This window comes from Ixodes scapularis, unplaced genomic scaffold, assembly GCF_016920785.2.
Source record: "Ixodes scapularis isolate PalLabHiFi unplaced genomic scaffold, ASM1692078v2 PGA_scaffold3__209_contigs__length_174095766, whole genome shotgun sequence".
NCBI lineage: Eukaryota > Metazoa > Arthropoda > Arachnida > Ixodida > Ixodidae > Ixodes > Ixodes scapularis.
In genome coordinates, this window is record NW_024609868.1 from 101,779,526 (window position 1) to 101,806,075 (window position 26,550).

The 26,550-nt window shown below is 44.5% G+C and overlaps 1 protein-coding gene across 1 annotated transcript in view; it reads right to left on the reverse strand.

Annotated features, from left to right (window-relative positions):
- LOC8035120 (sodium-coupled monocarboxylate transporter 2) overlaps positions 1–26,550 on the reverse strand; it is a 64,809-nt gene that overhangs the window by 18,757 nt on the left and 19,502 nt on the right. The window contains exons 3-10 of the mRNA XM_002411044.5: positions 25,080–25,131; positions 24,911–24,978; positions 18,104–18,261; positions 11,661–11,801; positions 10,472–10,601; positions 9,680–9,768; positions 9,421–9,530; positions 7,956–8,023 (exon numbers count right to left, since the gene is read on the reverse strand). Coding sequence (XP_002411089.5) covers positions 7,956–8,023; positions 9,421–9,530; positions 9,680–9,768; positions 10,472–10,601; positions 11,661–11,801; positions 18,104–18,261; positions 24,911–24,978; positions 25,080–25,131 — 816 coding nt within the window. The remainder of the gene's footprint in view (positions 1–7,955; positions 8,024–9,420; positions 9,531–9,679; positions 9,769–10,471; positions 10,602–11,660; positions 11,802–18,103; positions 18,262–24,910; positions 24,979–25,079; positions 25,132–26,550) is intronic.

A 26,550-nucleotide genomic window follows, 5' to 3' on the forward strand; every position in this document is an offset into this window, starting at 1 on the left:
GAAACCGGAACCGAAACCTGCGCACGGAGGTCTGGGAAATATAGAGGAGAGAATGTCGGAAGTTACGTTAACTACACCCGACCGCGGGCTTTTTTTCTTTTCTTATTTTGTCCGCACGCAGCAGGCGAAATGCGTTGCGGCAACCGTTTGCCGTGCGATTGCTTTTGCAATTATGTTTGTTCCTTTCGCTGTTCTGCACTTAAAGATGAGTTTTTTTAGTATATTGAAGAGTTGGAAAGGAGTAGTGAGTGCCTGTGGTGTATGCCCGTGATCGACTGCGAAAAAAAATGTCGCCAAGACGTTGCGTGAAAAACTGCCTGTCAGGTTCCGCATGCGGAAGTGGCGTCGTGCGGCAGAGTCTGCATAAGTTTACGAAAGATCAACGGGATGTAGACTAATGGCTGGCTGCAGTTCCTGCAGAAAAGTTAAGGGCACGTCGGAAAGCGGACGCTACCCGATTTATATGCTCCTTGCATTTTGTGGAAGCTGACTACATTGTGCTTTCAGTGTTCAAAAAGGGAATCCCATACGATATCGTTTGGCGAATTTCGTCCACAATTTTTATTTTTAGTCGTAATTGTAAAAAAATTATGAATATCGCAAAAAAAAGTAAAAAAGAAAAAAGAAACAGTTTGCCCAATATCCGGATTGAACCTGGGTCCGCTGCGTGTTTGTCCTCTTATTTTTCCCTCTCACGAATGTTTTTTTTTTTTTTTTTTTTTTAAGTATGAACGTTTGCTTGCGCTGCAACTTTTATTTTAAAGCTACTCTACAGCTTTAAGTAGTCATTTTGACAAATCTTTTTGTACGAGACCCAATAGGAGACAACTGCCAGAGCAATGTCTTCAGCCACGAGAAAGGGGGACGACTTGGCGACGTCTTCGTGCAAATCAGTTTGGTGGTCGGTCGTGTCGTAAGAATCCGAATTGTTTTGAGCAGTTCAACATTTCTCTTTCGAAGGAAGACAAATTAGACGGTAGGGCGAATGATACTTCTGAAGTAGAGGTTCCACGCCTGTCGTCCGACGCAATCGCCGTCAAGCCCACGAGTCCCACATTACGCGACAGGACGCAGAGGATGCTTCCGGGTTCTCTGTGAAATTTTTTTTTTAATCAACGCATTTGTAGTTTTTTAGAAGCCGCCAAAACTGGGTTTCATCTTCTTTACTATTTTTAATATTGAGTGCATACCTTCAATGACGCACGAATTTGATTAGATTTGGTGCGTTTGTCTACATTTTAGAGAACGGCCCGTGACCACGGACAAGTGGGTGAGTGCGACTCAATAAACCGGTGAGTTCTCGATCGGCGGTATTCAGGCTGAAAGAAACTGAATTTCGAGCCGCCAATTTCATTCTGGCTATTTGGGCTCTCATACGTCATGACCAACTAAAAACGTCGGCGAGCATAACCCTGTCAGTGTACCCTTAATGTCTCTGTAGACTTCTAGTTTCTCCACTTTGTCGCACCGAGCTCAATGCAAAGATTGTACAGCCTTCGGGCGAGGAGGCAGAAAGGCTCGGCGTGGGAACTTTACCATGCACGTAACTCTGACTCTTTACGCTGTGGGATCCAGGCCAGGACCTGAGGATAAATGTCACCCGCTGCCGTCCCTCATTGCTCGACCTTGCATCGGTATCCGAGAATTACACACGGAGTCTTCAGTCTACGGGCTGTCAGTACGTTTGTTCCCGTGGCGGCAACAGAGACGACGACATCTGCAGGTCTCGGACCCCCACATGAAGCGGCTGGCCTCTGCATTCTCATGTCAGAGATGTCAACAACGTCTTCGAGCGGCGGACTTGAAAGAACAAATTCCTTGGAACGGGGGTTCCAAGGCCGGACATGTGCAGCGAGCTTGGTGGTCAGTTCGGTCACACCAGGCCTGATAACGCCCGTCTCAGTGGCAAGTCGTGGGGACACTTGAGGGGCGAGATAGGAAAAACGGGGATTTCTGCGGCAGATCGGGAGTCTTGCGTGCAGACCGATCTTCTCCGCTCTTTTTCTCTGGCTCTCAAAACGGGCAAGCGCAGTAACCGCAAGTTGGCTTCGGTCTTCTCCAAATTTGTGCTCTTGCTTGATACATCTGATAATGGAACATTCGCTGTATATCGAAAGCTCGGACAAAGGAATGTCAGTTACTATCATCAGAAAATCAATGAAATACAATATGTAGCCAAGCACGAGTAATCTCATCAAAATAAATTTTCCCGTTGCATCTTAACACAAAAACAACCAGTATAATCTTTGCAGCGAAGCCAACCTGCTGGAACTGTATTTGGACGTTTAGAGAGCGCGGATGCGATTCTGACCACGTCTAGAGAAGATACAACAAAACAGGGGAAATCGCATCAAGCCAATTGAAAGTTAATATGATCGGCAGCAAGAATAAAAATATTTAACAAAATGAATAAAACAGTTTTTTTTTTTTTTAATAAAGCGTGTTTAAAATATTTCCATATCTATTTCTTGACAATATTTCAGATTTAGTATTAAATATGTCGTGAAATTAAAAGAAACCAAAGTTATGCCCGTCGATAGCCCATGTATAGAACCATACCCGAATAGTATTTGGTAGCAACAAACATAATAACTCAGGAGATACAAGGCTTTGATTATGCCACCAGATTGCCAAAAAGACGATGTTTCGCATTTTTTACCTCAGTAAAACAAAATACTCTTCGATTTTCATTTGAACTCAAAAGAAATAATACAAAACATTAGTGTTAGTTTTGTATTATTTCCGAATTCATACCGGCGTACAGGACTGGGTAGAAAAATCGGGGAGTAAAAATATAATTTCATCCTGCTCCATTACAGTTTCTTGTAAAGAGAAGACAAATTCTAAAATGGTTTTATTTTTTTACATACATGGGGAATTACGTATACTTTTTTTTTAAGCCGAAAGATTTACCCTAACAGGTGTGCTCTGTTTTGAATGAAGCCACCCAGCTAAAAGCATTTAGCATTGAAAACGGTGCCAGCATAAAAGCGAAACAGAACAAAAAAACATGTGTAACATTTAATTTTTTTTTCTAATGCGTGACAGCCTATCTCAGCACAGCGCTATGCAAAACGGTCAAGGCCACACTCAGCACAAACTTTTTTTTTGTTTTTTTTTTTTGCACGTGATTTTAAATCGAGTACACAGGTCCCCTGCATGCGCTGGCGAAATCCGCCGCAACCATCTCGATCCCAGTACGTCTACTAGATTCGCTGGCGGGCAAAGGACAATGTTAAAAAAAAAATAAAAAATAAAAAAAAAATTATTATAATTTTTATTATAATAAAAAAATTTTATTACAATAAAAAAACATTTTATTATAACATTGTTCTTGTAGACGTACTGGGATCGAGATGGTTGCGGCGGATTTCGCCAGCGCATGTAGGGGACCTGCGTACTCAATTTAAAATCACGTGCAAAAAAAAAATCGTTTTTTTTTTTAGTTTGTGACAGCCTATCTCAGCACAGCGCTATGCAAAACGGTCAATGTTATAATAAATGAAAAAAAAAACTTTTTTTTTTTAAGTTTTTTAATTACTGGTATTGGTGAAAGTCGGTTCGTTGTGACTTCTGGACCGCCGAGCAAACAAACGCTTTGTAGAGGTACATTCCAGCGCAGATAAACGAAAAACATGGCGGTGTGTTGACGTCGTCGCCGTTTGCAACTGCGGGGCAAAGGATTGAACCCGAGCCCCGAGCAACTGCTCCAAATCGATTGACGTGAAAAAAAAAATGCAGCGTAAACAGTGGACACCCGTAGGTTTTCGAATTTCATGACGTCAAACTTTTAGTCCGGATCGAGATAGTGAAAAACGGCTGCGGGAAGGCACAGACGCGACCAAGACGCTGGGGGCACATTCGGCAGTTTTAGGAAACCGTTTCTGCACATCCAATACGATACCTTAGGTCCTCCAGTACGAACTGTGCATATGCAAGTCTTCTGCTGTTGCACGTGCGCAATTCGTACCGGAGTGGCCCATCGTGGAGCTCCGGATGGGCAGAAAGGATTCCCTAAGTCTCCCTATTAGTGAGTTTTAGGGAACCGTCTTTGCACGTCCGATACGGTGCGAACGGGCCGTCCGTTACGGAGCGCGCATGTGCGAGTCTTTTCTGATAGCTCATGCGCGGTGTGGACCGGAGGGGCCCATCGTACCGTACGGGATGTGCCAAAGCCGTTCCCTAGAACTCCCTATTAAGGGTCTCTTATACAGTGACGTTGAGCAGGGTGAGCGTTGAGCGTAGCGCAGAACGTGTGCCTTTCATTGCTCGGCGAGCAGGAACTCGATGTCTGCGACCAATGAGTATCTGTGCGCGCTGCACTATGCCGTGATTTGCTACGCTCGACGTCGAATCGTATGAGAAAGCGTTTTGAAAGAGGTCCGAGCGGGGAGCTCTCACTTTGCAACACAACGCAGACGCTGTCCTTAGTGGCACTGCCAACCAGATTCCAAGATGCTGCGTCTTGGAAGCTGCACCTCTTTAGCCCCCGCTCGCTCCCAATGGCCACCGACAGCTCAAGATATATAGGGTGTGGCTCATGATGTTCTCGATTCTTGCTTAGTCCTTCGTAGCTTTTACGAGTTAACGCCACATCCGGCTGGCTGTGGCGTGATAATAAAATTCTGAGGACAAGCCACTGCTAGCGTTCCTTAAGCTCTCAGTAACTCTGTAGTAAGGGACACCATAAGGGCTCGGCATGGCGAGTCCACTGGAGCCAAGAGGAACGCCGTAGAACGATTCGCGAAGCAATGCGGAGGGCAAGTTCGTCTGCTTCTCGCGCAGGGGGTAGCGGTGACGTCAGAACGCCGAGCCCTGATTGGCTGATCGTGCCCCCTATCTGAACGTCGTCTGCTCCTTTGCAACGTCGTCTGCTCGCAACGTCGTCTGCGTCTGTCTTACCTTTCCTGCGACTTTCGGAAGTGCAGAGGCCAGATTCATGAAACGATCTTACGCCAAAAATGTGCGTAGGACAAAACTTAAGAACAAATTCTTATTCACGAAACGAAATTTTCGTAAGTTTTGCGCAGGTTACGACAAAATCCTACGACAGCTCCGAAGCTGTCTTACGCACTTCTTACGATCAAATCAGCATGGCCGACAACGCCGCGGTCGCGACGACCCACGGTCGTTTTTTTTTTACGTGCGGTTCTGACGCGTCCCGACTTCAAGCAGCAAGAAAAAAGTAAAAAGTACTTGAAACAGACCACGACGAACAAAAACGCTGGATCCACAAACACCCGGGAAAAGCTCCCACGGCCACGATCCCACCGAACGCGACCAAACGAGCTGGGCAGATAGGCCTAGGTCGCTCTCCGCGACTCGGCGACCGTCTGCCCACGACCGGCTGGCGTGCTGAGTGGAATATGCCCGCGCGACCCTTGTGAACCCTTCCCGTATAATATTTTGATTGCTGACCTCAGTTTTAGATTAAAATGTCAATTTCTTCCTCTTGTTATCTCCTTGTTTGCAGAGGCAACGGTGACTTTCGCCGATGAAAAAGCGGTGAATCTCCGACAGACGCAGCAAAGGTAAAGCAGCCATCGCTTTGACCGCTTTGACTAGCAGACGTAAAGCAGACGACTTTAACTGCGCTAACCCGCCGACGCCGTTAAAGAGTGAGGGGTCTCGCCGCACACGAATGGAGGGAAAAAGTATTTGGAAGGGAACTTGCCTCGGTTCTAAGCAAACAAACCTCGGCGCCCCGGGACACCTCGCCAGGCAGTCCTTTGACTTCCCTCCTTGATGCGCGTCTGCTAGTTGTTAGACAAAAACAACGTACCGCTCGAGTTATTTCGTCTGCCCTCTCTTAAAGGCGAGGTCGAGTTCGCTCCGAAAGTCGCAGGAAAGGTAAGACAGACGCAGACGACGTTGCGAGCAGACGACGTTGCAAAGGAGCAGACGACGCTGAGATAGGGAGTCGCGATCAGCCAATAAGAGTTCGGCGTTCTGACGTCACCGCTACTTCCTTTCTTATGCGCAGAAGACGAAAATGAGCCCACTTGCGAGGCGTATACGCCTCGGAAGTGGGCTCATTTTCGTCTTCTGCGCATGAGAAACGAAGTAGCGGTGACGTCAGAACGCCGAACTCTTATTGGCTGATCGCGACTCCCTATCTCAGCGTCGTCTGCTCCTTTGCAACGTCGTCTGCTCGCAACGTCGTCTGCGTCTGTCTTACCTTTCTTGCGACTTTCGGAAGTGCAGGTCTTTACGAGCGAACTCGACTTCGCCCTTCAGAGAGGGCAGACGAAATAACTCGAGCGGTACGTTGTTTTTGTCTAACAAGTAGCCGACGCGCATCAAGGAGGGACGTCCAAGGACTCACTGGCGAGGTGTCCCGAGGCGCCGAGGTTTGTTTGCTAAGAACCGAGAGTGAGGGTGGTTAGTGTCCGCAAATTCCTTCCCAAATACTTTTTCCCTTCTTTCGTGTGCGGCGAGACCCCTCATTCTTTAATGGCGTCGGCGGGTTGGCGCAGTTAACGTCGTCTGCTTTACGTCTGTTAGTCGAAGCGATGGCTGCTTTGTCTGTCGGAGATTCACCGCTTTTTCACCGGCGAGAGTCACCGTTGCCTCGGGAAATAAGGAGATAACAAGAGGAAGAGATTGACCTCTTAATCTAAAATTGAGGTCAGCAATCAAAGTATAATAGGGGAAGGGTTCACATGGGTCGCGCGGGCATAATCCATTCCATTCAGCACGCCAGCCGGTCGTGGGCTGTCGGTCGCCGAGTCGCGGAGTGACTACTAGGCCTAAATGCTAAACTGGCTTGGTCGCGTTCGGTGGAATCGTCGCCGTTGGAACTTTTCCCGGGTGTTTGTGGATCCAGCGTTCTTGTTCGTCGTGGTCTGTTTTAAGTACTTTTACTTTTTTCTTGCTGCTTGAAGTCGGGACGTGTGAGAAGCGCGCGTAGAAAAATAAACGTCCGTGGGTCGTGGCGACTGCGACGCGGTCGGCCATGCTGATTTGATCGTAAGAAGTGCCTAAGACAGCTTCGGAGCTGTCGTAGGATTTCGTCGTAACCTGCACAAAACTTACGAAAATTTCGTTTCGTGAATACAAATTTGTTCTTAAGTTTTGTCTTACGCACATTTTTGGCGTAAGATCGTTTCGTGAATCTGGGCTCTGCACTTCCGAAAGTCGCAGGAAAGGTGAGACTGACGCAGACGACGTTGCGAGCAGACGACGTTGCAAAAGAGCAGACGACGCTCAGAGAGGGGGTCGCGACCAGCCAATCAGGGCTCGGCGTTCTGACGTCACCGCTACCCCCCGCGCAAGAAGCAGACGAACTTGCCCTCCGCATAAAATTGACCAGAGTAAACCAAGCCAAGGGTTTCTTTAGCTGTCACTCGATATACTATAAGTGACAATATGAGCTGCAACAGTCATTCGTGCTTCTTTAGTGTACCTGCCTGTTTTTGAGAGAGCCGCGGTCCAAACGCAGCTCTGTCACCGAACGTTCGTTCTTTGCAGAAATGTTGCGCTAGCACTCCAAGTTAGATCGAAAAGTGCGAAAGGAACCGTTTTCTCATCCGAAAGTACTGATTTTCTGAATTTTCAATGGAAACATGGGATCCGGTTCCGCACCTTCCCGGTAACTGCCGCCATTCAGCTCCATGCATGCATGAGCTCCGCTGCCGTCGTTTTAACTTTGAAAATTTTAGAAAATCGTCTGTACTTATTTTGTAAAAGAAAGGCTAGTTTTACAACTTTGACATCAGGTTTGTACCCCTAGGTCTTCTTTTGGGGGGAAAATTAGCGTTCGGCGATGCATAGTTTATTTTTTGCATTGAAAACATCCCTATAATTTTTTTTTAAACACTAATTCGGAGATTGAGACATAATGCAATTTGGAACCAGAGACTTAGGAAAAGCACGCATCGGCTGTTTCAGCGCGTATTGTCCCCGGGGGTATCTCCGCAGATAAAGCCATTTGGCTCATATTTACTTCAACTTACCCTGACTGCCGAACCAAGGTAAGGAACGACAACGGCGTAAACAGTCATCATAATTCCGAACAAAAATGCTGTTGAGAAAAAGGCAAGGGTGTTAAGTGAACCATTGACTTGAGAAATTGTTTTATGTCCGCTATATGATTAGGTATTCTACGGACTTAACGTAAAGGCACCAGTGATGTGCTCTACAATGAACACTTTGAAGCAGTCCACAACTGAGAAATACGAAAGGGGCCACCAAGAGACCACAAGCAGAATGTGTCAACAATTGTTCTTTTCCTAAACTGTTTATTTTGTGTCACGTTTCGTATTCCTCACTCTCAAATTGCTTACAAGTGTTACGTATTACGCGTAAACAGACATATTTAGTCAATTAAAACTTGTTGTTGGCCTAGTTGCTTCATGATGCAGTATAGAGGTTTTTTGCGCGACACAGGGGACAATCACAAGCGAGTAGACACGGACAGTTGAAAGTTTGCGCTTGTCCGTGTCTACTCGCTTGTGATTGTCCCCTGTGTCGCGCAAAAAACCTCTAGACATATATAGGATTGTCAAAAAATATTTCGCGATACACTACCCCAGCACTAAAGTACCAATCCAGTATAGATCTCGCAATCAATGATCAACGTTTGGTATATACAAAACCGTTTATCTTGATATACGCCGTAAATTTATACTTTTTATTCTAAATATCAGGAGAAGAAAAATAATGTTTTCGCTTCACATACTGAGTGTTCGAGAGTATAGATCACAGTTATATTTTTGTACACATCTAACAATAGATTAAAATACAAGTTTATTTTATATATATATTTAATTTGCCAACTAGTTAAAAAGACTGCTATACCTAATGCGCGCATCGCACCTGAGGCCAGCGTGCATTCTACGACGTGTGCAGTCTTGACAAAGCCTTGCCTTCCGGTTACTTTTCTTGTGTGCAGACTGGATTTCATTAGAAAAATACACGCGTGTTTAAGACTAAGAATTAGGTTAATAAAATATTTTGCTTGACATTAGTGCTCAAACTCGCAGATTGGTGACGTCTTCGGTATTTGTAGAAACACAAGAATGCGTAATGAAAAGTGTGAAATAGTGATCTTAAATTTTAGCGTGACTAGAGATAGTACCATATGTATTACTTTGGAGTAACCATGTGCTAAAATTGTTTCCATCTTGTATAAACCACGTGGCGGCTATTTGACTCATAAGCCATGAATGATGTTTTATTTAAAATATAAGCAATAGTTTCTTCTAAGAAAATAATATTGCGTACATGTCATACATAGACCAACATACGATAACGTCAGTGCAAAGCTTATAATGCCGATAATGGTGATTTTACATGCGCAGAATATGTATAATTGTGTCATTGCTGCTTCATGTTACTTTTGGTCATCGACTTCTGAAGAACCAAGGAAGTGTTCTACACTATTACATACTTCCTGAAATAAGTGCGTCAGTTACTTACCAAGGCCTTTTGTTAGCAATGTCACGTGCGAATCACTGAGTTTCTTGTATTGGGACACAACATCTACGTAACAGACAGCCGCTTGCGAATTAATAATGGAAGAAATGGTGCTGATGTTCCAGAAATGACGCCAGTTTTTCATTCGTTTTAATTTTGATGACAGGACACCAGTGAGGAGAAAAACATGGGAGAATAAGACAAACATAAAATCAGTCACACTCTCTAAAATTTGACTGTTATGTTGTTCATGCCCGCTCACCTGGTGGCGGCGCTGACAACACCTGTTAGAAACAACCCAGAAAATCCAGGAAGGTCCAAGAGATTTTGCTTTACGTAGTATGGAAGTATCTGCCACCGAAAATAAACACCATAGCTCTTATTATTGGTTTCGCCTGAGTAGCCACAAATCAAGTCCCTATATTCACAGCCTCAGAGTAAATACCCTTCCGTTGAACATAGGCAAGGATGAGTAAGCCTTTGAGAAGGGTTTCGCAAAAAGCAACATCACATCGGAGCGTGCTGACCAAAATGCCGGCCTCAGCATAGCGCGGACTGTGTATCTTCATTTTTATTTGTGAGAAATATACTATAGTCTTAATATAAATTAAACGAAAGAAAACTTGGAGGATGCTTAAGCTTCGCCTGTAAGAGTGGAACGGGATAGCGTTATCGGGCCACGTTCGCAAAGCCTTCTTATGTAAACCCGAGCTCGTTCCCAAGCCGTGCAAGCGTGTGTGCGGAGCTTAGTCGGTAGCGTGACATCATGTGTGAAGTAGCCCATGACGTCACGCGTGTTACGTCATCTGACGTCACATATGTGACGTCACGTGGGACGTCACTTTTCAGAAAACGTCACACGTGACCGTTGTGGGTTGTTTGAAGTTTCCGCGTGAGATCAGATGACTTCACAAGTGGCTGTGACGTCGTGACCCTCTCGACCAATCAAGTATTCCCGGTCCCACCGGAGGCGATGACGACACCGACACCGATGCCGGATTTTTTTTTTTTTTAATCGCGTTAAAAGTAAGGTTTGTACAGCGAAATGCATTACCTGATCAAATTTCTTGATGGCACCAGTCAGCATGGGGTCACAGTCCCGGTACCAGTAAATTAGTGCGAGTGCCATGAACCCAATCACAATCATGTAGAAGACATTGAGGGCGATGCCTATCACCATAATTCTGAAACAAACACTTTATAATGACGCCATGCTGGTTATATTCACTGATATATATTTTTTAAGGAAAGCTGAAGAGGTTCTTGGAAGAAAACAAGTTTGTTAAATTATAGCGTATTCTAATGTGAAACGTTCTTTGACTAGGTTTTTGGCATTTTGTGAAGCCCGGATAAAAGCGTGGCCGCGAGGCTCAACTATGATTGGCTGACAACTTGGAGAGGAAGAGCGAGGTGCTCGACGCTGATTGGTTAACGGGGAGGTCATGTGACCAGACGGCTGGGCGAGAAGGGTAAAGGTAGGCGAGGAGGAGCTCCACCACCCTTGGAATGTTGCAAGGTATGTAAGCCTGATTATGGTAGTATCGCTCCATTTTAAGAACAATTATTACGCGTACACATGGTACGCGTTAAACTATCGGATGAAGAGCGCCGTGACCTTATCCGTCTGCAGTCTACAAACTCAGACTGTAGCTAAATGTTCGTGACGCTAGAGCGTTTTATGTAGGCCACACAAATGCCTAGCCATTTGCCATCAATTTGTGCTTTAGTGATTCTATCGCTCCCATAAATAAACAGTACTCAATGCACTTTTTGAGATATATTTTTTTAAACACACATTTTGATAAGGCGTCGTTAAGTGGCTTATCACAGTGAAAATATTTGAGTTTACTTTTGATATCTTGTCAAATTTATAGATTTGTGAAACTATCAGTTCTTATGTATTATACATCTATCGATATTTCTCCTATCTTTTTTCTTCATATGAGCGGTTTGGGCAGATGGTTTCATTCAACAAAAAATAGCGATGAAAAGGCGTATTATCTGTACAAATCGGTCAGAGGAACCGTCAAACGACGCATTGTAGTTGCAGTAAGTGTTTTATTCACCGCGTATGAAGCTGGTACTGCACGCAGGGAATTACGCCTTAAGGGTTATTCTCTTGGGTTGATCTTATAACGTCGGACTTCGCCTGGCTTGAATACCGAGAGCAGCAAAATGATTTGAATCCTTCGTGCTTATTTTTTTAATTTTTATTGTCGATGCAGGAGTTTTTTAAGTCTTGCCTTTGTGCGTCCCTCAGGGTCCTGGAGGCCAGATATCTTTGAACTACCGTCTGATCCATTCCAGCTCGAAACAGGTTGTGCACGTAGAGTCCCAGGAAGCAGGACCAGAAGTTTTCATCACTCGTGAAGTCCAAGTTCATTCTACGACGAGTAAGTGAAAAACACAAATTTTAAATGTATACAGAAAATAGTTTTCGTTTCCTTTGATGCTATCTTGTTGGCGATATTGCGAACGGTCCCAGAATCTTCCCTAACACTGCGATCGTCCAGTTGTTTCCTTTGAATAGTGATGTGCGAAGAAGTAAATCTTGACGTACATGAATGCGCCGCTATTTATTTGAATGCAGAATAGATTGTTAAGCAGAGAACACGTGAGCGGTAAAACTGGGTGCCGCGCGAAGCTCGCCGTACGCCGCTAGGTGCTCCACAGTCGCACCGCGCGGCCTTTTTGGAACCGAGCAGATGCGAGCGCCACGGTGCCGCGATAAAAGACTTAGGGAAGTCAGCATCGGTTGGCATGAATACTGTCGAGCGGCATTTGTTTTTTTTGCTCGTGTGTTTGCTGCTTTACAGAAGCTAGCTGTCACAAGTGTCCATTTTGCGCCGTGGCCTTGAACAATGGCAGCAGACATAAATACATGCATACGTTTATTACGTCATGAACCAGTGCATGAAATGTCTAGGCCCGCAAAAGCAGGTGTGTGCTTGTGGGCGGGTCACTGTTGCAATGGATAGGATGTTACTACTCTTATACTCTTACAACTAGGAGAATTCTATCAGGTGGCGAGCTGTCGACCATGTGAGCCGCGTACCATTTGCGTACCCTTTCAGTGTTAAATACACTTCGACAATCCCCTCCCCCCCCCCCCCCCCCCCCCCCCACCCCTTCAGGCTCTTGTGCCTCCCTCTGTGCTGTTGCAGAAAAGTACAAAAGCAAAGAAAGAGCGACGAGGGGAAGTTCTGAATAAACGCCGTGGCCGGAGACAGGACGACGGGTATTGAACTTGGGCCGGTGCTGCCTATCCCTGAATGCAACATTGTTAATTGAGTTTTTATTGGTGGATCAAATTAAAGCTTCAAGTTGTTAGATTATTATAAATTAGATTATTATAAATAGTATAAATAGGTTTTAGTTGGCTTTTTATACGTCTGGTATGAATATATTCCATTTAGATAGAAGCTTTCCTTTGTCTGACATTTTCTTCCCTTGAGTTTTTATTTTTTTTTGAATAAGCATTACTGCTCGGTTTTCGATGTCCTCGATATATTAAGTATTTCTGGAGCGGTTCCCACACGGCTCTTGCACGCTCTAAATGAGGTCTCACCAATGTACGATATGCCGCTTCTTTTAGAATTTGGGAAGCTGTGCGTAAGTTCCAGGTGATTGAACGAAGAACCCTACCTTCATTATTCAGCATTATATTAATATATAGATTAAACGACAGTTTTACAAAAATAATAACGCCTAGATGTTCAAATTCAGACACTTTTTGTTTCGGATCCTTTCCAAAGACGTAATATATGTCAATACCACTTTTCTTTTACTAAATGTGTCATGAGCGTAATTTTCTGTTTAAAATTAATTGCCGATTCTGGCACCATACACTGACGCGATCCAATTCCTGTTTTAGCAGTCACACATCAGCTGTATTATTTATGCTTCTGTAAAGTACGAAATCATTCATGAATGCCTTGATATTAGAGGAGGCACATGATGATATATCATTAACGAAGACTAAAAATAATAGTGGCCCCGAAACAGAACACTATGTGACACCCCAATTTACGTTCGCATATTTAGATTTCTCATTTCCCAAAACGACACATAATTTTCTCGTAATCAGGTAGTCTTTTATCCATGTCGATATTGTATTACCTATTTTTAGAGCACTCATTTTATGTAACGATATACGCTGAGAAACAGGATCGAACGCTTTGTGAAAATCGCGTCTGTACTGATAGCCCACGCTAATCAAGAAAAATATTCATCCGTGGCGCGACTTATAATATTTTTGTAAATTATTTCCATTTCTCTTAAGCGATCTTCAAAACTGGTGTGTGTGTGTCGGTTCGTTTTTTACATTTCTTATACATACGGGAGCACTGTTTTACTATTTTGTCGTTTTATTGTTCATCTAGGGTTTATCAGGTTTTGGCTTGTTGGCGTTAAAAGGGAATATTCCACATCAAATACACAATGAATCAGAATTTCTAGACAACAATTCAGCCATATGCCTTCCCAACTCACTCTCAAGACTTCTTACTATTTCGCTATAAATGGCCTTATTTTACATGTACACTTTTTTATTTTACAGCCAACATTGAATATTGAGGCACGAGGAACTTAGCAGTAACAAGGTTATGGTCACTTATTTCCGGTAAAACATTCACATCTCCAGCAAGGCTTGCATTTTTATATAGTACTAAATCAAATATACTGGCTGCCCCCGTAGAGGGCCAAATTAACTGCACAATACAATATTTGCTGATCACATCATAAAACGCTGAAACATTTCCACTGAGTGGTATAGCTCTGTACCATTTAAACCTTGGTAGACTAAAATCCCCCGCCAATGTGATACGGTGATCGGGAAATGAGGCCACTATAGAATCTAATAAACTTACCATTTAAAGCTTGGTAAATTAAAATCCCCCGCCAATGTGATATGGTGATCGGGAAATGAGGCCAACATAGAATCTAATAAAGTGACATTTGCGGCACTTGCTCCGGGAGGGTGATAAAAAGAGCCCAGCGTCATATTGTACCTCTATCACGTACAATCCTAACCTACACCACACAGACTCGGCATCTTTACATTTAATATCCATTGCAACACTGCCCAGCAGTTCTTTTATTTATAGCATACACACCCTCAAGCTTCTTAACTTTTCTATAATCATGATAATCACTAGGAAATAATCCATCGTCTTTCACAGTATCGTCCTACCATATGACTCAGTTGCCAAGACGGTATCTGGATTAAGAAACTGCAGTAAGTCATTGAAGCCATCGACTTTATTTCTGATACTGTGACAGTTTAAAAGGAGGACAGTGCACTCAGCCATGCTACTCTGCGCTGTTAAATGTCGTCATTGTCCATTTATTTCTGTCACATATTTTATATCATCATCCCAAACCTATGCTTCGAGTTCAACGTTTATGATTTATGTCGTGCACCAGTGAAACTTTCTCCTGACTGCTTTGCATTCTTGCCTCGCCAACAGTTTATAACTTACGTCGAATATGTTTGGCACGCGGTGAAAAGTCACTCAAAATACCGTAGTTAGTGCCTTTCAATTTCTTGCAATTGCTAAGAATTTTGTCGGTGTCCTTGTATGATTCAAAGTTCGCAAAAATCGGGCGATTTTGGTTGGGCCCATACTTCCCAATCTTTTTCCATATCCCCAATCAATACCTTCAACCTATCCAGGCAAAAGGGCTTAATCCAAGTTTCAGTTGTTTACTAACTCTCAAGTGGATTACGGTCCTGAATACCATAAGGAATACGATTTTGTCAACGGCTCTGATTTTCTAAGTCATCTAGTTTCCTAGCCTTGCCTTCCACGTTTTCTGAGTATTTTTCCGTATAAACCCGCACCGTGCCTCGCTCACTATGTTCAAACGCGTGTATCTTGGATTACTAGTACTTGCTCCTGGCCACAAAATTGCTGATCAGACCATCAAAGTTAGTTTGTCTCTTTTTTTATGTCGCCCCATTTCGCAAACATTGCTAGTTACACAATATATAATAAAATACCGTTAGAGTTTTGCTAAAAAAAAATTGTGTTGGGCAACGCCTTTACTAAGTCGAACTCCTTCATCTTCAAAATATTCTAAGAGTCGACGAACCCAGTCCAACCCCGAGATTTAACGAAAGTTCGGGATATGACTACCTTAGTCTACGAATTCTTGGAATATACTGAAAGCGCAAGCTCACGTGTCGGAACGTGTGCCACATCAAGGTTCAAATCATTTCTGCCGCGAATGACACACAAACAAGTTGCCAAAAAAAATCGACAACATAAGTTAATATGTCGAGGCCAAACCGCTTCATAATTCAAATTATTCATAATTCACCTCCACCATACTGTTAGGATAATGCTGTCGGTAACATTGAGTACAGGACAGGTGACGACAGGAGCTAGAATGATTTATGGAGGCCGAGCCCGCCCGTGGGGCCTGGCGAGACAGGGTTGTGCGCGCCGCTGCCCCGTCGTCGTCTTCATATTTCTAACAATATTGACGGTCGTAAACTTTAGAACATTAGAACATGTGTTTCCATGTTAGTTACTAAAGCCATCGAAATGGGGGGACGGTTTTCTACTTCAATAAATTGGTGAGTTCTAAGTAAAGGGTCGCAATGGATTGGCTGGACGTAATCAACTGAGGGTGGCTGAATCCAGTACCATATTTTTCGCAATATGGTGCGCACCCGATGAATACTCCACAGATGACAATTACGGTAGAAAATAAGCAATGTGTTTCCTTAAATAATCCGCACCTCGTGAGTATTTTGCAGCCAGTGCATAGTCCTCCCCTGATGCCTACTCAGCACGTCAAAATTTTTTGCAGACAGTAGACTTTGACAAATGCCTGCTTTATTAACTAAAAAAGGAGCAGTCACTACAAATAAATCCATTTTAACGTACACTGCGACTCAGAAATATCGCCATATCTTGTCATAGTGAACAATCTAGAAAACCAGCTATTGTATAGTCAGCACCTGATGATAGACCTCACTGCGTAAAATGAACAGCTTTAAGCGTCAACAAGGTTTTTCCCGAAACGTGAGCCAGCACCTTCCTGCGATCGCACGTAAAAAAAAAAAAAAAGTTAATGTCGTATTTATTTTTGCGGAAGGGCCCATTTGAGAAATATTTTACCGTGATGTATAACTAGTTTATTGAATATTTTCGAAATAATGACTCTTTAATTACTGAATTTATTGGTATGGATTCAATTTGAAACTTGTTGAGGATCACCGAAAACCATTAAATCAACTAATTTCGCAAATATGGAAGGCACATGAAAAATCTTACGGCATTTAAAAAAAAAAGACGCTCAAATTGAACGTGTTTTTAGATTTTGATTATCTATCTATACACCATAGTTCCTGCCCCCGTTTCCCCTCCCTCCCCCCCCCCCCCCCCCCCTCACCGTGGCCTGGGCGCTTTCGAACTGAGCGGTTCCTTTTTTTTTTTTCGGAATGCAGTAAAAGTCTGTACGTGCTTCCTATATTTCTAAAATCAGTTGATTTTGTAATGCGGTGGCACACTGCTATTTCCTAGCTGAAATCCTACCTTTCAATTCACTGATTAAAAAAGTTACTTATTGGAACGCAATCAATGAGGCAATCGTCGATTATTTATATTTCCAAATGTGCCGTCTCGGAGAGATAAATATGACTAACCTGCTTTCTCTGTGCGATGCGCACATTTCCCAGTAACGATTAGGCTGAAGGTTGGAGAAACGCCCTGTACGTTCTCGCGTATAGTCAGAAAATTATGTTTACCTATTTAATTTCTACACAGTTTCAGTGAAAAAAAAAATTGTTCGTCTTTTTTTTTCTGAAAAAACATTTTACAATTGGCATTTACTGCGTTATTCTGTCCTAACCTTCCGCTATGAATATTTTGCAGGGTAGCGAGCGAACGACTGCTTTCTCAATTTCCTGATTTGAAACGAGTGTATTACAAACTTATGTTGCCAGAACACGAGGCTGTGACAAGAGGATGTTAATAATTTCTGATGCATGATAAATCCAAAGCACCTGGCTGATTAAACCACTGAAGCCGTGGGTTAATCGTTTGGGTGAATTCAATGCTATCGCCCGTTAGCTACAACCTACAATCCGAACTTTACGCTCATTTTTTGTATAAAATTAACGAACGCAAAAATGCAGTATACGCGGTAGAATAATTTTGGAAATGAGATTAATTTGTTGGTGTCACGCATCTTGTTTGAAAAGTGGACCCTCTTCGAATATGGATGTACAAAAAGCGGCATCTGTTTTCTCACACAAGTGAACATTGGTGAGAAGGACAGCGGACTTATAAGCTTGTTACACGTTAAAAAAGCGCTCAAAAATACGCCGGAAGGCCACAGAGTTAAAAGTGCAAGTTTATGAGACGCTATAAAACACCTGCGTAGTTTTAATTAGATTTCTATCCGTCTTGTTTATGCTGGCCATCCCTGTCGTGAAATAGTATATTAATAGACAGTGGCCATGTTTCCCGAAAACCAAGTTTATCCCTCCTTGCCTGGCACAGAACTATTATCTACTTTAAGTACGCACGTTCTATACGTTCATTTGCGGGACCATTTTTACGACATTTGTACTATCTTAACGTAAGCCTCGCTGATTCATAGGGTGCATAACTATTTGATATAAAATCGGCAGCTGTTAGAGAGCGTCAATTCTTTCTATAAGTCAGTCACTCACCTGAAGGAAAACTCTTTGATGTCAAAATCACTGAGCGGTCTTAGTTGGACGTCCTTATGCGAGGAATCCAAAATTACTTTGGCAATGACAGTGACGGGTGCCATTAAAATGAGGACTGCCTGGACACAGTCTGTCCAAACGACGCCGCGTAGACCACCCTGTAAGAGCAGGCGAATGACAGTGATAGATTATCAGCCTCTCTTCCTTATCACCTGCTGTGACTGAGCTGTTAGATAACCTAGTATCCAAAAGAGTTTCTTTGATATCCTCAGTATGAATCATGTCGTTTCAAAGGTTTGCCTTAACGTTACTTAACAAAACATAACGTAATTATTATTATGCTTAGTTGGACAGTTTTGATGTACACACCTAAGTATAACCGTGAAAGGCGAGTTCGTCCGGCGTTTGCGCAAGGCAAGTATATTTAAATGAGAAATTGTTGTATGATTTTTCGGAGCCACCAGTTTTTTTTTTCTTTTGTAAGGAGTAAAGTACGCCAGAGTAATATCCTTAAAAGGGTTAACTTTCAAATGAAAAGGTTGGCGTTTTTTTATATATGCGTTGTGTATTCAATGCCTAAAGAAATAGTTGTTATCATATAAAGTATGCATGTCTGACATGCGCGAGTCTTTCGTGCCTAATCATTGCATCTGCCGTTTACTCTAGTCACAACCTACAACTAGAAACTCCGGTATAAAAATAAGTATGTCTCACTTCTATACACTAGAAATACGCTGTGGCAGATATAATGCCGTACAAGCACCATTTTGAACGTGCATCGCGCAGCAGTGATCACACGAACGTACAAGGCACAATACCGGTTGATATAAAACCTCGAGTTGCCGTTTAAAATCTGATGAACGTGTCTGCAGCGCCAGCGTTTGATTTACGTAGCGGAAATTTACGTTGAGATAAGACCTTCGTCTACACCGAGCCTTTGACTCTTTCGGTGCCCTGATGGCCATCTGGCCCACAATACGTCGTTTTTCTTCCAAATTCTCTCTCCAATTGTTGTTTTATTAACAGTTGAGTAAAATAACTATTGGGAGCACTTTCCATATCTCGGTGGTTGTCATTCCCTTTTATCCAATGGCGGTCCTACCGAAGAACCAGCTTCAAAACGGACCTTGGCATACGAGGTTTTCAGGTGTAAACACCGACTTTATAATACAATTTTATAATTTATATAGCGCTTTACTGAAAATGCTGCGTTTATGGAACTACAAAACATGCCCCAAATTCGTCGACTCGTATATGCTAATATTTCTTACGCGCCCCTAAATATCATACAGTGTGTATCTTGGTACACAGGTAACTTTGTGTTTTCTAAAAGGAAAAAAAAATATCTGCACCATGCTGCGTGGTGCAGATATCGTGGACTTAGAGAGAAACAGCTCCACTGATCGGCGGAGCGGTCAATCATTCGATTCACTATATGAAACACAGCTGGGTGAATTGCTACCTTACTGCGACATACACTCGACGCAGAGTCAGATAGTTTTGAACTGTGATATGGAAGATCAAGCTCACGCAGCCGGAAAGAACGCAACTGGATCTCAGCGATCGAAGGTGACAACTGTGAGTACAACGAATCGAATGACGCAGACTTCGAAAGACACTACTCAACTAAGTAGAACAGAGGAACAGATCCGACCGCCATCCGGTGTTCACCGTGAAGTTATTTTGGCTGGAGACAGCAATGTGGCGCTGTTTGCTCGAGCGCTTTCTGAAGGCGTCGGCGATTACCGGAGTATGGAAATAATACTGAACAGAGATGGAACGCTCGAGCAGATTCATGAGCTGATTGAAACAAACGTAGAGCGAGCAAGATAAGTTCCTCGTATGTACATCCTCCATGTGGGTATGAACGATATATTACAAGGTGGTCAATCAGATGCTATAATAGAATGCTTGAGACTGAATTGGACGAAGCGTAAAAACGCACTTGCCATCTGCTCAGTTCCGGAGATTCACAGCAGAGCCAAGCAAGCTGAGATAATGCTGCTTAATATTAAATTAAAGCAGCTGTGCAAAAGCATCAAAGCACGGTTTATAGACTTTACCCTAGACTTTGAAAATACAAATGTAATCCAGAAAGATGGGATTCACTATCAGCAGTTAGGAGTACAAATAGTGACAAACCGGCTGTGGACCGCGGCAAGCCGTTTTTTAGGGCTTCGGTCACGATGGAGCAAGCAGAAAAGCTGGTTAATGAACAACAGGCACAGGAAGAACCAGGCACCAGTACATCGCGTGCCAGCTGCGAGACGCGACTACACACAACTGGTTCCGGGCTCACCCCGTTCTCGTTCCAACATGAGACCACACGTGATGACCAGCGACTCTGGATACAATCAAACGCCGACTAGGATAGGCCTGGGGTATTCCTCAGAGTACCTGAAGGAATACCCATCAGTGGCGGGACTCGAGATGCGGCCTCAAGCTACCAGTGCGATGTGGCCTGTACACCCACAAAGACAATGCTCCATACTACCCCTCCGCAGGGAAACGGATCACAGGGACAGCCTTCGTTCTGGGTGCGACAAGATGCTGAACAACTTATTCCCAGAAGGCTACAACTGTCACCCTGCCAAACCATTTTCTGCCACCCACGAGGGAACCGAAACTGACCGACAGTTTTGCTCCAGTGCCGGACGTCCGGCCTCACCATTGGATCACCGGGGACTTCCCTCGGCACCCTGCTTCTCTTCCATCGATGGAGGCGATGCACTTCGTGCACCAAGTGGTGCGACAACAGTTGGAGGACATGTACCGACAGAAGAGATAGGAAGTCGGGGTTTCGGAACGGAATACGAAGTCGATCACGTCTACGTTCCAAACACGCCGTCGAAAAAAGCGAAGTGTGGTGGTAGGCTTCTTGAATGTGAATGGTGCAAGGCGACAGCGAAAGTGGCATGAATTGTACGCGGTTCTTTGCAATAAGGGTGTTTCTCTATTTGGGGTAGCGGAAACCCACTTGCGAGATATGGAGAACCCCCTATAGAGCCAGCCTGGTGCTGGACTGGCTGCAATAGAGTTGAAGGAGAGCGGCGAGGTGGAAGCATTGGACTCCTTTGGTTCAGTAATGGACAAACATGGCTTCGAACATCCGAATATTGCCGGGAACACCTATGGGTGCATGGAAAAATTGGCAACGTATTGGCAGCTGTGTGCATCATTTATATTTCTGTGGGTAGCAACCACCACGAAGAAAATAGAAACGTCCTTGAGCGTGTTCGACGAGATATTCACAAATTGGATCGAGGCATCTCCGTGCTTATATTGGGGGATTTTAACGGACATCTTGTTGAATTAGACATGCGGGAAGATTGCAACGGCAGGATGATGAGACAATTGGCAGAGGATCTCGAACTGGAAATATTGAACGTAAGGGAAGAGCGTGAGGGACAATATACATGGACAGTGCGAGACCATCGGACCTGCATAGATTATGCACTCGTGTCAAACAGACTTGGCAGGCATCTTCAAAAAATGGTTGTGGATGAAGAGGGCGAGAACAGTGTCAGCAGCGACCACAACAGCATCTTCCTGCAGTTTGGTACTGTTGGAAAAACTCGGAATTGCACGCCGCGCAAGGTTACAACCCTACTGCGCAAAGAAGACATAGATACTGTTGTCCAAAATTTTGAAGATAGTACTCGACGTGCGCATGCCCGCAGCTATGATGATTTTGCAGCCGAGCTTAGGATAACCATTGCTAAACACTCCATCGTAAAGAACACGGGAGGAAAACGAAACCTTGTTCCATGGTGGGATGTTGAAATTAAACAAGCAATTCAAATGCGACAGGTATCTAACCGGCGACATAGACAAGCGGTAAATACCTTTGGGAAGAATCCTTTTACTTTACGACTATGGGAGGAGTATCGAAAGAACTAGGCAATCACGCAAGACATTGTGGAAGCAAAAAAACAAACACGCGAATGCAAGGTCACGGCGGAGATTAGAGATGGCGGAAAAGGAGCTGTAGAAAAATTCGGGAGAAATATGAGATCTCTAGATGGCAAAGACAGTGGTCCTCAACTCCTTTATTGGGACAGTGGATGCCCAGTTCAAAATGTTGGAGAACTGCTTGAGCAACAACTCTACCTTCTGTTTGCTTCTGATGTGGAAATTCCTGAAGAAGACAGACATGACCAAATCTGGCTCAAAGAAGACTCCCCATCGATGGTCTCTACAGATGAATATGTAACCCTTGTGGGGCGGGTGCATATAAATCGCGCACTCACGAGATTACACGCGAATACATCGCAGGGCTTGGACGGAATCTTGGCTAAGGTGTTGAAACGCTTGAAATCAGATTCACGAGATGAAATAGCGGACCTATTTAGTCGCATAGTTCGCGGAGAGGATCCAGTTCCCAGTGATTGGAGACGTGGTCGAGTCACGTCCATTCCCAAGAAAAGAGGAAACAAACAACGATTGAGTGACTATCGCCCTCTCACTGTCACAGCTGTGGCATATAGAGTGTTTGCAACCATTCTCAATTTGCGCATATCCTATTGGGCCGAGAGTACTGGTGCCCTCACAGAACTACAAAACGGTTTTCGAAAGGATCGCCGGCTTGATGACAACGTATTCATCCTGACGCAGTGCATAGAGATCTCGCGGGCGGAAAAGCGGAATCTGATCTGTTGCTTTCTAGACGTTGCTAAGGCATATGACAATGTCCCCCATTCTTTGATGCTAAACAACTTCAACAGCTCAACATGCCTGAACCCTGGGTAGGCTTAATACAACGACTACATGATGGCAATCACGTGATGGCAACGTTCAACGGGGTTGCCTCAAATGACGTTTCGGTGTGCAGAGGACTACGTCCAGGGCCCTGCCCACTCTCACCTGTTCTTTACATGCTCTACACATCCGATATAGAGAGAGCACTAGAACGCACGGGCGTTGGCTTTTCCCTGCAACACACTCTGCATGGAGACGTCGTCTGTTGGCGGCTTCCTGGACTCGCGTTTGCAGATTACATTGTTCTTATGGCCGATAGCGTGTCAGACATGAATGTGCTGCTCATCGCTTGTGAAACAGAAGCGGCTCGACTTCAACTACGGTTCAATGCCAAAAAGTCGGAAATGGTACTTTTCTCCGGAGACATGGAGGGTCTTGAATCCCTAACCATTCGAAACGCTGTGCTCCCTGTTAGTACCAAGTACTAACAGGGAGCAAGTACCTCGGGGTACTCACTGTTAGTACCAAGTACCAACAGGGGGCAAGTACCTCGGGGTGACACTAACTACTTCAGCAGATTATCTGGCAGGACAGCGCCAAAACCTCGACATCGGCACTGAGAAAGCGCAATGTGCTTCGTCGAAAGAGCCTGTGGAGCTGCGACCGTTATTTAATAACCCGAGAACTGTGGAAAGCTGTCGCTGTACCAGGCCTCACTTTCATAAATGCTGTTACATCTTTCCCCAGCGAAATTAGGGAATGCCTTGAGCGACGGCAAAGAGAGATCGGGTGCCAGGCGCTGGGATGTCAAGGGAGAGTGCCTAATCAACTTGTACAGGGTGACCTTTGCTGGTCCTCGTTTGAGGCATGGGAGGCGAGCAGCAAGCTGGAGTATTACGCCCGACTGCGACATATGGACGGACATCGCTGGGCACGAAGGTTTTTTTTATACATTCATTTAAAGAACCTACACACGACATGGAGGGGGCGCACAAATCGATTCGGGACAAAGTACAGCGCCTTCTCGATGAGCGACGAGCCCTCTACAAAGAAAGATTGGGTTGCGAAGGCGAGAAGACAGATTAACACCGCCGAGACGAATCGGGGGAGAGCCGACATGGAAGAACATTCCAGCATGCACCTATACGCGGCTTTCAAGACCGACATCGCTGCCGTCCGCTGGTGTGGAAACACACTGGGCAGCCGACTCCTGGCCGAGGCCCGCGGTGGTGCCTTACGGACCCGCATCTACAGGCATCGGTACGATGTGAACGTGACCGAAACCGTGTGCAGTGCATGTGGTGAGGTAGAAGAAACTATCCAACATTTGCTCCTTGAGTGTCCAGCAATCGTACCTGCGACAGACGTCGGCACCCGCATTGAGCAGGCCCTTGGTTTTGCGGAGGAGAACAAACATCTGATGTGCTCAAAGAGAAGGCTCGAGGCATGGTGGAAAGTCCACTCGTGATACTTCAGAGTGCCTACGAACCATTTCTCTGACATTCTAGTTAATTTTCTTTCCATTATCTTTTTCTTCTTTTCTTTAATGGCATGTCTATTTTATAGACGCTCGTTAAACAGAGCAATTGCCGCCAGAAATGCATACATACCGTATTTACTCGAATGTAACGCGACCAAGATTGTAACGCGAGAGGTAACTTTTCACAGCGCAAAAAAAAAAAAAAAAAGAAGAACACGAATGTAACGCGAGTTAAGTGAGAGGAAAAAAAGTACCTTAAAAAGTACTACAACGTGGTCCGCGGAAGCTTTTTCGGCCGGGTTCACACTTGAAGAGCACTTCACGCTGGAGCCTCCACCCACGAATAGTCGATTCTGTCATATCTAACCGTCGAGCCGCGGTAGAGTTTCCGATATCCTCAGCCATCGTAATTGCACTTCTTTCAAAGCGGGCGTCGTACTGAGCTCGTCGCGTCGCCATTTGCTCGAGACTTCAGTCGCGGAAGCACGTAGCAGCAGCTCACAAAACGCGGACAACACGGGCACATGGGTACGGTAACCCTAACAGAAAGAGAAAGCGTTGTGAAGGTACTGAAGGTTGCGAAGGCCGAATTTTTCGTTGAGTGTTAGGTAGTGACACTTCATGCTTACCAGAGCAGTGTATACTGTTCCGGCCAGTCCGATTCCCATCGTCGTCCATATCAGAGGCACGTTGAAAACTGAAAATGACGTAAAACAATTCTGCATCTGAGGTGTCGATCACGACAGTAGATGATAGTTGGGAGGCATGGAATCCTAGGCAGAACCACCCTAAGCTTACCTGTCGCAGTGGCAAGTGAAGCTGAAAAAAGTGCAACTGCTCCGATGGTTTGCTAAAAAAGAAAAAAAGTAAAAAATAAACATTCATTTGACACGAAATATATTCTGCATTTATGATATGCCTGCCTATTCATGATTATTTCTCTAGGCTATCGTCCCTGCCAGGCCATGAAACGCGAAGCGTAGTCAAGTATGAACACGTTTCTTACGTCGTAATTTTTCCTTGGCCATTTTTATCGGCTACTGCATGAATCTCATTAGCTCCGTGGCGATAACAAGATACTCGCAACTTTCCAGGCCATGCGCTTCGCGAGCTCTCAGTGGCTACGTCATAAATGCGGAATCTCTACCGGAAAATTCGTTAAAGAAGTCACCAAAAAACCGAAACCCTGCCCTTTCACATACTTCGTTTCGCCTTAAGTACTTCGTTTCACCTTAAGTCAAGACGCAGCCGGCGCTACCCGTTAATGGGAGCTATGGAGCAGCGTCAAAAGCGCCAGTCAATAGAGAGTTTTAAGGAAGCCTTTTTGTACATCCGATACGGATCGAGGGGCCCTCCGGGACGAACTGCGCATGTGCGAGTCATCTGCGGTAGCGCATGCGCAGTTCGTACCGGAGGGCCAATCGTACCGTATCGGATGTGCGCAAACGGTTCCCTAAAACTCTCCAATAGCCCTTTTCCTGTTTACGATTGGTTCAACGAGGATAGAACACGTCCAGAAACATGACGAACGTAAGCCACTTCTGCGACAGCGTCGGCTGCTCGTACACTTAGGGTGAAACGTTGCATACAGTTCCGTTCATGTGGAACAAGCAGTGATTTACTTCAATATATAGGGTGGTTCAAGTCACCAGGCTCGATCTAAAACGGATTGTAAAAATTGACGCCTGCACGCATCCGTCTAAACTTTTCGTCAATGGTGTATTTCACAGGTCGGTTTTTTCTTGTAAAATTACAAAGCGTAGTACTCTTTTAGTAAAAAAATAGAGCCAAGAAACTTGCCAAGATCTACGGCGGGCGGCGACCCAGACGACCAAATACAGTAGCGGGGTGTGTTTGGCGTTTGTATTGATAGATGGCGTCGGGAGCAGCACCTAAAGGTGCGACCGACCAGCGAAAGATAGCAGACGACACGTAGACGAAATCCGTTAGCAGCTATAGCGCCGCCTTTATGCAGACGCGTTTTTTATTTTTTTTTTATATTAAGCTTTGCTTGTAATTTTCGCATTTATTTTTTAACCGAAGGTACATTTCAAAAAGATTATATTTATTTTAAACCACGGTGGTCGCGAGCCGTCGCGATAAGGAGGTAGCTCCATCTATCAATACGAACGCCAAACACACCCCGCTACGGGACCCCTGTCGTCTGCGTTGCTGCCCGTCGTAGACCCTGGCAAGTTTCTTGGCCTTATTTTTTACGGAAAGAGAGCTACGCGTTGTAATTTTACAAGAAAAAAACGACCTGTGAATT